The sequence below is a fragment of the Malus domestica genome, chromosome 03, assembly GCF_042453785.1.
Source record: "Malus domestica chromosome 03, GDT2T_hap1".
Classification (NCBI taxonomy): domain Eukaryota; kingdom Viridiplantae; phylum Streptophyta; class Magnoliopsida; order Rosales; family Rosaceae; genus Malus; species Malus domestica.
In genome coordinates this window covers 13971440-13983127 of record NC_091663.1, presented here as the reverse complement: position 1 = coordinate 13983127, position 11688 = coordinate 13971440, and the positions used below count along the sequence as shown (strand labels likewise).

The 11688-nt window shown below is 37.6% G+C and overlaps 1 protein-coding gene and 1 pseudogene across 2 annotated transcripts; one reads left to right on the top strand and one right to left on the bottom strand.

The window, feature by feature from the left end:
• Positions 1-1170: 1170 nt before the first annotated feature.
• The window catches only part of LOC108173689 (inactive beta-amylase 4, chloroplastic-like), a 41043-nt pseudogene continuing 30525 nt past the window's right edge, over positions 1171-11688 (top strand).
• Positions 3458-7975, bottom strand: LOC103407821 (probable LRR receptor-like serine/threonine-protein kinase At3g47570). 2 transcript variants are annotated; one of them, XM_070819015.1, is made up of 6 exons: positions 7795-7975; positions 7085-7582; positions 6841-6912; positions 6184-6543; positions 4098-6098; positions 3458-4001 (listed from the first exon to the last, which is right to left on the bottom strand). In XM_070819015.1, the coding sequence occupies exons 2-6, from the start codon at positions 7383-7385 to the stop codon at positions 3631-3633; spliced, it is 3105 nt and encodes a 1034-aa protein (XP_070675116.1). In that variant the 5' UTR covers positions 7386-7582; positions 7795-7975; the 3' UTR covers positions 3458-3630. The 2 variants fall into 2 exon arrangements, with proteins under 2 accessions (XP_070675116.1, XP_017180311.3); XM_017324822.3 differs by lacking the exon at positions 7795-7975 and having other exon boundaries at positions 7085-7761.

The following is an 11688-nucleotide window of genomic DNA, read 5'->3' as shown; positions in this document are numbered from 1 at the left end:
GAGTTTGAACCTATGTACTTGTGTAAACCCTTCACAATTAATGAGAACTTCTCTACTCCGTGGATGTAGCCAATCTGGGTGAACCACGTACATCTTATGTTTGCTTTCCTGTCTCTATCCATTTACATACATATCCACACTAATGACCAGAGCAATCTAGCGAAGCTCACAAACTTAATACTTTCTGTTGTACCAAAGTCCTCACTGATTTTGTGCACCAACAATCCTTAAGTCCTTACCTTTTTGCGTTGGTAATGGATGAGTTAACAGGACATATTCAAGATGATATTCCTTGGTGTATGCTTTTCGCAAATGATATAGTGTTGATAGATGAAACTCAGGAGGGGTAAATGCGAAGCTTAATCTTTGGAGAGAAGTGTTGGAATCTAAAGGTCTTCGCCTAAGCCGATCAAAGACAGAATATATGGAGTGCAAGTTCAGTGCAAATGGAGGCCAAAATGAGTTAGGGGCGAGGATCAGAGATCAGATAATACCAAAGAGTGACCGTTTTCGCTACCTAGGATCTATCTTGCAAAAGAACGGAGAATTAGATGGAGATCTCAATCATAGAATACAAGCTGGATGGATGAAGTGGAAGAGTGCATCCGGCGGGTTGTGTGACCGTCGTAGGCCACTGAAGCTCAAGGGAAAATTTTATAGGATGGCAATAAGGCCGGCGATGCTGTATGGCACATAATGTTGGGCGGTGAAGCATTAACACGTACACAAAATGGGTTTGGACATGTGCACAGAAGGCCTACTGACGCTCCGGTTCGAAGATGTGACTACGGGATAGAGGTTCAGGGCCGAAGGGGTAGAGGAAGACCTAGGAAAACTTTGGAAGAGACCCTAGGAAAAGACTTAGAGTACTTAGATCTAACTGAGGACATGACACAAAACCAAGCGCAATGGCGTTCTAGGATTCATATAGCCGACTCCACTTAGTGGGAAAAGGCTTTGTTGTTGTTGTTGTTGTTGTTGTAGAATTTACCGAAGTGAATACTTGACTACGTTCAGTTGGGTTGCTGATAAATTCCAAACAATAAAATTTAGACGCAAACATTTAATCTATTTGACGAGAAGTTTCTGAGCTAGTTTATTGCCTTCGAATGTTCAATGGGATGGTATAAATGTGTCTGTGTGATAATTAGATGATTCGTTGCTTGTAGTATGGATGCACGAGAGAATTCGAGGTCCTCGATATTGCCATCTTATCCATCTTCCAGAGATAAGAGAATTCCCATATATGTGATGATGCCTGTTAATGCCTTCTGCATTGATGGTACGGGGCGTCCAAGGATTAGGAAGTAAGTTTTATTATGACTTTTTGTTGATGAGGCTATGATGCATTTTCATTCTTAATTTAATTGTTATACTCTTTTAAACGATGGAGTATGATTAGCTACAAGGTTGCAGTTAACTATTTTGATCTCTTCCCAATTGAAGTTATGTAAATGTACGTTTCAAAATGTTTCTAAATTTATTTTTTTAATTTAGTTTCCTTTCAAGTGAGACAGAAACTCCTTATATGTTGCTCAATTTACTGTTGTTTCAGAATCAAGGCCTTAACTGTAGCTCTAAAAGCACTCAAGTTGGCATGTGTCTACGGAATTGCAGTTGAGGTTTGGTGGGGAATTGTGGAGCGTTTCTCTCCTCTTGCATATGATTGGTCTCTATATGAAGAGCTTTTCAAACTGGTTTCTGACTCAGGTTAGGTTTGAAGTTGCATGTTGCCTTGTCTTTTCACTCAAACGTTAACTCTTCTTCTACTTTGGATCATAGAGGTATGTCTTCTTTGATATTTTGAACTCCCATTTGAAGTTATAAGTCTGGTACAATGAACATGGCTGTATTGCAACACTTAATTTACCTGTTCATACTTTAAGAATCATAACCCATTTGGATGACTAGACATAATATCAATGTTTCTTCAGTATCGTGCTCTACAACGTGCTATGGTACTGTGTTCCCCATTAGAATACTTGATTTTAGGTTTGATGTGCTTAAAAAGTTTATCAATGCAAAGGGATGTGAAAGAAAAACTATAGTTTGGCCTTCATTACACACCTATTAGTTTGAATCTTGAATCTAGATAAAGAAGTTGACCTCTTCTTTTTTTCCTCCCAGATTGGTGATCAGAATAAGCATATATATATATATTATTGGGACCAAAATGGATTTTCCAATGATGATTATCTTACACTGAGAGTTGACCATGTTCCTCTCTTTTGCGGACGGACTGCCCTCCATTGTTATGAAGATTTCATGTCAAGTTTTGCTAAGAAATTTGAATTCTTAATCAGAACTGTAATAGAATAAATTAGTGTTGGTCTTGGTCCTTCTGGTGAACTTAAGTATGTTACAGTTACACTAGAACTACAAGTATGAACCCAGTCCAGTGATTTCTTATGCAACATTGTTACATTGGTGACACAGATATCCTGCACATCCTTTTGGTGATGGTAGATGGAAGTTTCCTGGAATCGGTGAATTCTAGTGCTATGACAAGTACATGTATGTTAAAAATCTCTCATTCCTCTTACGGAAATTTGGTTGCTATTGAATTTTTACTATTTACAACCTTGTTCCTTTAAGGATGGGTGACCTTAAGTTGGCTGCACGCAAGGAAGGAAAACCTCAGTGGGAAGAGAAGGAACCACAAAAGGCTGGCTGTTACAATAGTCTCGCATCTCAAGTTCCTTTCTATGGAGAGGGAGAGGAAAGTTTTGTTTCTGATTATGGGTGTTTTTGCCTCGTATGAAACTGATGAAAGCAGCTTGCTTAATTATTTCCCATGAAAAATTTCTGCATATCTAAAGCCTTGTGTAACTTGCATGACATAATTGCTTTTCTTGTTCTGTTCATGCACATTTTATCCTCGAACTACCACTTAGAGTAAAATGCAAACGCTGAATTGAAGTTGTGTTTCTTTAGCCATGCAACATTTCTGTGTAGGTGCATGTAAACAATATGGGCCTGCAATATATATTTTCAATCTTTACTGGAACTTTTTTTATAACTAACTCTATTTGCTTCTAGGGGTTGTACTTGCAGACTGTTTGCTACTTAAGTCTTCACTACTCTTACGCAACATGATTAAAAAGTAGATATGTTTTAATTATTTAGTATGAAGTCATGACAAGGGAATGGATTTTTAAGAAACTGCACTAAGTTAATGCAGTTTGATTAAGAATGAAAATGCATTGATGCTTGTCTTTCTAGAGAGAGAAAAGAAAAAAATCATCATAGGATGTACTGGTTAGTAAAATAAGGACAATTATGGATTATAATTTTTTGTCAAGGGCATGTGTAGAAGTTTGTAACTTCCTGATATTTTGACTGAAATAACCTTACGTTCCCATGACAGGTGTTCTTGAGCTGGAAGTGTAAATTTTTTGAAATGGATTTGGTTGGCTGTAGAAACTGAATGCTTTACTACCAAATATGGGAAGAATAATTGGAATTGCAATTTTGGTACTACTGGTCTCATTGCATTGACAAATCCAGGTACGACATTTCAATTTTAGGAATATCGTCATATTCTCATATACTATGAGAAGATAATGTAGTCATTGCAGATTGAAAACAACAATAAGGAAATGGATTTGAAAATATAGAGAACAAAAAGAACTAAGAGTTCATTCCTCCACAGTCCTTAAAATACTTGGTCATGATTTTGGTGAGTGTGATTGCGGCATCTTTCATGTTAATCCTCTCTCCCGGCAATGCTGCAGAGCAAGCTAAAGCTAATCTCATAACGGATAATAAGCAATCCCTTCTGCTCACGAAATCACCATCTTCCTCCACCCCAAGTATATCGGCATCCACAACTTCACCTATTGCAGCATCTGGAAATAATGAATCTGCAACCCATTGCTTTAAATCCATTTCCCCAACAAACATCTCGTCTGTTGGCTTCCTTTTTGTGAATGTCTCCATGAGTACAATACCAAAACTATACACATCCCCTCTAGTCGAAACGCTTCCTTCCATCCCATACTCTGCAAAATTTGTATGTGAATTTAGTTATACATGATAAAAAGAAAATTATAACTCCTAATAAGGCCAACATATACAAAATTAAGAAAATACATCACCTGGAGCCATATATCCAACTGTGGCCAGGGTCATGGTTTCTGTCATTGAATCTCCACCGCCGATGAGTCTTGCAATGCCAAAATCAGCAACATGTGCAACCATATCTTCATCTAGTAGTATATTGCTTGGTTTCACATCACAATGAACGATAGGTATTGAGCAACCATGATGAAGATATTCTAGTGCCAATGCAACATCTTTCATTATGTCTAACCTCTGCAGGATATTCATGGAGTGGTTTGGAGAATACAACCACTTTTCGAGGCTTCCATTAGGCATCAATTGAAGTATCAGGGCTTTGAAATCAAGTTCATCGCAGCAACTTATGATTTTAATAAGATTCCGGTGACGGATATTGTTTAGCATTTCACATTCCTTATCAAAACTCTTGAATGCCCCTTCTAGCTGTAAATTGAAAACCTTGACAGCGATATCTATCCCGTCTGAAAGTGTTCCTCTGTATACTGAGCCAAAACCCCCTATGCCTAGTAAGTTACTCTCATGAAATCTATTTGTTGCCCTTACAAGTTCTAGGCGCGAAACTCTTCTCCAAAGAACTTGATGTAGCGAGGCAGTTTCTCTAACAACTTCGACATTCCTTTTCTTGCATAGTATCATAATCAATACAGCGGCCGCTAGGAATATTACTGGTATGACCCCTGAGATGATATATTTAGCTTTCCTCCAATTTGGCTTAACTTTTGTTCTATTTTTGCACAAGGGAACATGGAGTCGGGAAGCACCGCAGAGTGCACCGTTTGATACAAATGAATCAGCAGAGAAGTTTTTGAAAGGCCCGCCGGTTGGAACTTCTCCTTGGAGTTTGTTAAAAGACAAATTCAGATGCTTGAGATATAAGAGTGCTTCCAATGACTTTGGGATCTCTCCAGATAGATTGTTTTTGGACAAATCCAAGAATTCTAGGCTTAGCAAGGTTTTAAATGAACTGGGAATAGGGCCTTGTAAATAATTGTTTGCCAACGAAAAATTAATCATATTTTGAAGACCACCAATGCTACCGGGAATGTTTCCAGAGAAATAGTTGTTTGATAAATCCATATCCACCACATCTCTCAAGTTTCCGATGTCTTCTGAGAGTGGTCCAACTAGAGAATTGGATGACAAGTTTAGGTGCAATATATGGTTGAGTTCCCACATGGAAGACGGTATTTTAGAAGTTAACAAATTGGACCCTAGCGATAGACTTCTTAAAGCTACTGACAAATTACCCAAGCAGGAAGGAATAGAACCAGAGAGCCGATTACCACCCAAACGTAACTCGGCTAGGTTGTTTAGTTGACAGAGTTCATACGGGATATGTCCTTGCAGTTCGTTGTCATTCAAATACAAAGCTTGGAGATTTTGTAGCCCTTGTATTGAAGTTGGAATTACTCCAGTCAACTGACTGTGTTCCAAGCTTAATGCTATCAAGCTGCTCAAGTTGCCAATATCAACTGGAATGTTACCCCTAATGTTGGAAAAGCTTAAATAAATATCTTGGAGTGACGTAGATAGATTCCCACGAGAAGCTGGAATTGTGGTGTTTAATGGATTATCTAGCAAGTATAATCCTTTCAATTTTCTAAGATTAAACAAGCAGGATAGAGTGCTTTCAGCTTGTGGAGTAGAAGCATCAATCGTCAAATTGTTCGAGGACAAGGATAGATACTCGAGGTTTTTCAAGGAGCAGAGTGTGCTAGGAAGAAACCCGGTAAGTGAGTTTTGGCTCATTTCTAAATCCCTGAGCTTGGAAGCATTGGAGAGGTTAGGGAGTAGTCCAGCCACCAGGTTATTTCTGGCTACACCAAGGTATTCTAGGTTTGGAACGTTAAGACCTATGTTTGCTGGGAGGCCACCTGATAGCTGATTAAAAAAAAGCGATATTTCTCTTATCGTGGTTTTATTGAAGAGTTTGAATGGGATGACGCCATTGAGATTATTAATCCCCAGTGCCAAATTCTCTAACTGTGGAAGATCACCAATCTCATCCGGTATTGTACCTGTCACAATTTTAGCACGCTTGCATTAACTTTGTAACTTCGGTTTAACTAAAAACTAAAAACGAAACGCCCCCAAAATTATTACCTTCTAAATTATTGTTGAAAAAAAAAATCTTGCTCAAGTAAGTCAAATTGCCAAGACTTTTGGGTATGCTTCCACGGAAATTGTTAGATTGTAATGTAATTTCACGAAGCTCTTTGCATTGCCACAGTTTGGAAGGAATAGGACCGTCTAACTGGTTTTGGCCCAAATTAATCAGTTGAACACTCCAAAGATGGTCACATATATTGTCCGGAAGACTGCCACTCATGTTGTTCCCGAATAGAGAGAAAGCAATCAAAGAAGATATGTTGAGGACAGGCAAAAAAGCAGAGCCTTTTAGGGCATTGTCTTGCACAGACAACTCCTCCAGCTGACCTAAACTGCCTATCTCGTTTGGAAGTTCTATAAAATCAATCTGTGTATATTGTTAAAATCATGTAAACATATATAGGAGCAGCTTCTTAGTGGGAATCTCGTTGTACCGTAGCAAAAGTGGGATACATTCTAAGGACCATGTACTCACTATATAGGATCTCTTTTTTGCTCTAGAATACGAGGGTCTTACACAGTAAATATACGATCCTACGATAGCCCTCTCATCTCATTTTTTGATGAAGTTGAACAAGATCCCAGCTAAGAAGGGGCTTATATATATATATATATATATATATAAAACAAAACCTAAGTCATACAGTATACCTTCGAACTTGTTGTCGTCAAGGTATATGCCCTTCACCATTGTTAAGTTGCCGATTTCTCTAGGTATGCTACCTGTTAAATATGTGCAAGCATGCCGACAAAAAAGAAGGGAAAAAAACAAACGAGATGATTGTTATACATTTTATAATATAGATGTTAAAATGTAACAAAGATGTTAAATGTAATGAAGCAAGCAACACTAATTTATATGCCAAGGTGGTTCGTAGTGGTGCTACGTACGTACCTGATAGTTGGTTCCTGTTCAGATTAATTCCTTCGAGTGCAGATAAGTTGAAGATAGCAGCGGGTATGAAACCAGAGAAGCCATTACCGTACAACCTGAAGGATTCAAGTTTAGCGAAGGACCCAAACCACGAAGGAATGGTTCCCATAAAGTTGTTGTTTCCAAAGTTAATCTTCTTCAACCGGCGCAAACGAGACAATTCTTGGGGCAGGGGACCATGAAAACTATTATTCTTAAGGCCCAACTCAATGAGAAATGAGAGGTTGCCTAGATGCGGAGGAATAACCCCGGCAAGACCCATGAACGAGAGATTTAAGGCCGTGACTCTGTGGTGGTGAGCACCACAAGTAACGCCAACCCAGTTGCAAATATCGGAACTGGAGGGAGAGGACCAGTTGGCGGTCAAGATGTTTTGAGGGTCACTAGTGATGTGAGCTTTGAGCGCAAGAAGCGCAGACTGATCTGTGCTGAAATTGGTATGAGCTATTGCTAATGCACCTGGAGTAAAGTAATTAGCCATAATCATCATATAGATATAAAACAAGCAATGTATCCTCGACAACATTCTTGACAGTAGGAAACGACTTCTCTCCATACACAGTATATATATATACACTCTCCTTAATTGTAGTAGTTTTCGTCTTTTGGTTTTAATTCGATAGAAAACTTGAACTCACTACATTCACATAAATAGGGAAACAAGTTCTTACCAAGACTTGTGCACGACTTAGACTTGCCCGGCCTCTACGTCGAAGTGACGAGACTTGGACTAGTTGAACGAAGACTTGTAATTTGGAAGTGAGAGCGATGTAAGTGAGATTCAAAGGCATGACTAGAAGGTGGCGTACATCGTAAGTAACACCAACCCAGTTGCAACTTGGAAGTGAGCAATCAACGCTAAGGATGTCATCTTCATTCACCTTTACTTTAGGTGAAACATCATGAGGACTAGACATCTTCATTGACATTTAACAATATTGGTAATTTGTGCTGCACAGCTGGAGATGCCCAAATGTGGAATTTTAGTCTTCAGTTCACACTAGATCAAACAAACAACATTGAATTGTGATCTCTACAATGCATTAAAAAAAGTATCTTAAAATTTCTTATTTTCTTGATAATTAAGGACACGTTTGATAACTATTTCGTTTTAGTTTTTATTTTTCAAAGCCATTTTTTTTTAAAACTGAAAATTTGTTTTGTACTACTTTTAATGTTTTTTTTTTAAAGGAAGTTGAAAAATAAAGGCTAAACATTGAAAACTCAAGAAAGCAGTTACCAAAGAGGTTTACAATTTTTCAATTTTAATAAAAAGTGAAAAAAAAAGATAAATGAAAATGAAATGGATATCAATTAGTTTGTAATTAAGTTGTCACTGAAATTGAGTATCTCAAATCAATGCGAGGCTTCTGTCATAATATTTTTCCATTTCAGCCAAACCAAGAACGAACAACTAACCAGAAAGCTACAAGGTTGAAGCTTGACTCCCAATTTATTCATTTACTTCTTCTTTTGTTTCTTTTTTTTATAAAGTTTTTAAGCATATAAAACTAAAAATTGTTTTCTATTATTAAAATATTTAAGGCCGTGACTTTGTGGTGGCGAGCACCACAGCTAACGCCAACCTACCAGTTGGCGGTCAAGATGTTTTGAGGGTCACTAGTGATGTGAGCTTTGAGCGCAAGAAGCGCAGACTGATCTGTGCTGAAATTGGTATGAGCTATTGCTAATGCACGTGGAGTAAAGTAATTAGCCATAATCATCATATAGATATAAAACAAGCAATGTGTCCTCGACAACATTCTTGACAGTAGGAAACGACTTCTCTCCATACACAGTATATATATATATACACTCTCCTTAATTGTAGTAGTTTTCGTCTTTTTTAATTCGATAGAAAACTTGAACTCACTACATTCACATAAATAGGGAAACAAGTTCTTACCAAGACTTATGCACGACTTAGACACGACTTAGACTTGCCCGGCCTCTACGTCGAAGTGACGAGACTTGGACTAGTTGAACGAAGACTTGTAATTTGGAAGTTAGACCGACGTAAGTGAGATTCAAAGGCATGACTAGAAGGTGGCGTACATCGTAAGTAACACCAACCCAGTTGCAACTTGGAAGTGAGCAATCAACGCTAAGGATGTCATCTTCATTCACCTTTACTTTAGGTGAAACATCATGAGGACTAGACATCTTCATTGACATTTAACAATATTGGTAATTTGTGCTGCACAGCTGGAGATGCCCAAATGTGGAATTGTAGTCTTCAGTTCACACTAGATCAAAACAAACAACATTGAATTGTGATCTCTACAATGCATTTTCTTGATAATTAAGGACACGTTTGATAACTATTTTGTCTTAGTTTTTATTTTTCAAAGCCATTTTGTTTTAAAACTGAAAATTTGTTTTGTACTACTTTTAATGTTTTTTTTTTTAAAGGAAGTTGAAAAATAAAGGCTAAACATTGAAAACTCAAGAAAGCAGTTACCAAAGAGGTTTACAATTTTTCAATTTTAATAAAAAGTGAAAAAAAAAAGATAAATGAAAATGAAATGGATATCAATTAGTTTGTAATTAAGTTGTCACTGAAATTGAGTATCTCAAATCAATGTGAGGCTTCCGTCATAATATTTTTCCATTTCAGCCAAACCAAGAACGAACAACTAACCAGAAAACTACAAGGGTGAAGCTTGACTCCCAATTTATTCATTTACTTCTTCTTTTGTTTCTTTTTTTTATAAAGTTTTTAAGTATATAAAACTAAAAATTGTTTTCTATTATTAAAATATTTAAGGCCGTGACTTTGTGGTGGCGAGCACCACAGCTAACGCTAACCCAGTTGCAAATGTTGGAATTGGAGGCAGACTACCAGTTGGCGATCAAGATGTTTTGAGGGTCACTAGTGATGTGAGCTTTGAGAGTAAGAAGCGCAGACTGATGTGTGCTGAAATTGGTATGAGCTATTGGTAATGCACGCCCTTAAGTAATTAGCCATAATCATCATATTGATACAACACAAGTAGTGTAATATCAACAGCATTCTCGGCAGTAGGAAATGACTTCTCTCCATACATAGTACATATATGCTCTCCTTAATCGTACTAATTTTCGTCTTTTGGCTTTAATTCAATAGAAAACTTGAACTCATTGCGTTCACATAAAAAGGCAAAACAAGTTGGTCTTACCAAGACTTGCCTGGCTTCTACATCGAAGTGACAAGACTTAGACCAGTTGAACAAAGACTTGTAATTTGAAATTTTTACATATAAAATACACCATTCATTTTTTGCTTATTGCTCTGCTACAGGGCAAAATGAGATCAAAATTATAAGCAATAAGGGTAAAATGAGATCAAAATCAAATTTAAGTAGGTGCAGCAAAAAATAAGCCTTCATTTTTTGCTGATAGCTTAGCTAGGTGAAGGAGAATGGTGATTGCAGTGAGACCGATGTAAGTGAGATTCAAGGGCATGACTAGAAGGTGGCGTGCACCGTAAGTAACACCAACCCAGTTGCAACTTGGAAGTAAGCAATTAATCAACGCTAAGGATGTCATCTTTATGCACCTTTACTTTTGGTGAAACATCATGAAGACCAAACATCTTCATTGACATTTAACAATATTGGTAATTTGTGCCGCACAGCTGGAAATTCCTGTTGGAGATATGCCTTGAAAGTCAATCTTTGGAAGAAACCTTTCAGGACAATGTCTATATGTATGGAAAACTCTAATACATCAAAAGGCAAAGTCACTCATTAGGACTATCTCAATAAACGATATACGTCCTAAAGGGTGAATCCATGGACAATGGATCGATGGAAGAAGTAATCTAATGATGTTAGATTGCAAAGACCTTCTTCACATAACCATGATGTCCAAAAAGGTTCCTGGTCATAGGATTGTTGGAGGGACACTGACAATACATAGACAAGTACATACTATGTCCCCTTCCAATGGGAAGGATGGAAAGTCTCATGCCATTCGTGTAGTGACACTAAGACAATTATGTAGGTGCTCATTATGGGAATGAGTTCACTGAACACAATCAAACGAGAGTACTTGCATGGAGGTCTCCTCACATGTCAAGCAAGTAACTCTACTGGTTGGAATAATGTAAGTAATCCTTTGACCTGAGACATCATAGTTGTCTTGGGGATACGTTGCTGATCATTTGATAATGAGACGTGACCACATCTCATCTTGGATGTGTTCTATGCATTGTTGGGGTCAGTGATTTATTCTCAGAGGCATGTGAATGATCAACAAGGGATCTCTAATCCTCGTTATGAGAGGATGAATACTCTAAGATATGATTCAGGAATCTTCGGCCGAAGTATCGAGCGTAATGATGGAAAGCGTTCCTATACTACTCAATAGAATCATATAACTTGATATAATCACATTAGGGGTTTGACATTAAATATCCATACCCTAGTAATGTGATTGTGAGTATTGTATTAGAGAAGGATCGAATTACTTTGTAATTCCAACTGAATAGGTTCTCCGAACAAATTCTACATTAGCTTGGGTAGCCATGGTATATGGTTAGATGTCACTCATGGCTTGTGAATTCTTATATATGATTAAATAAG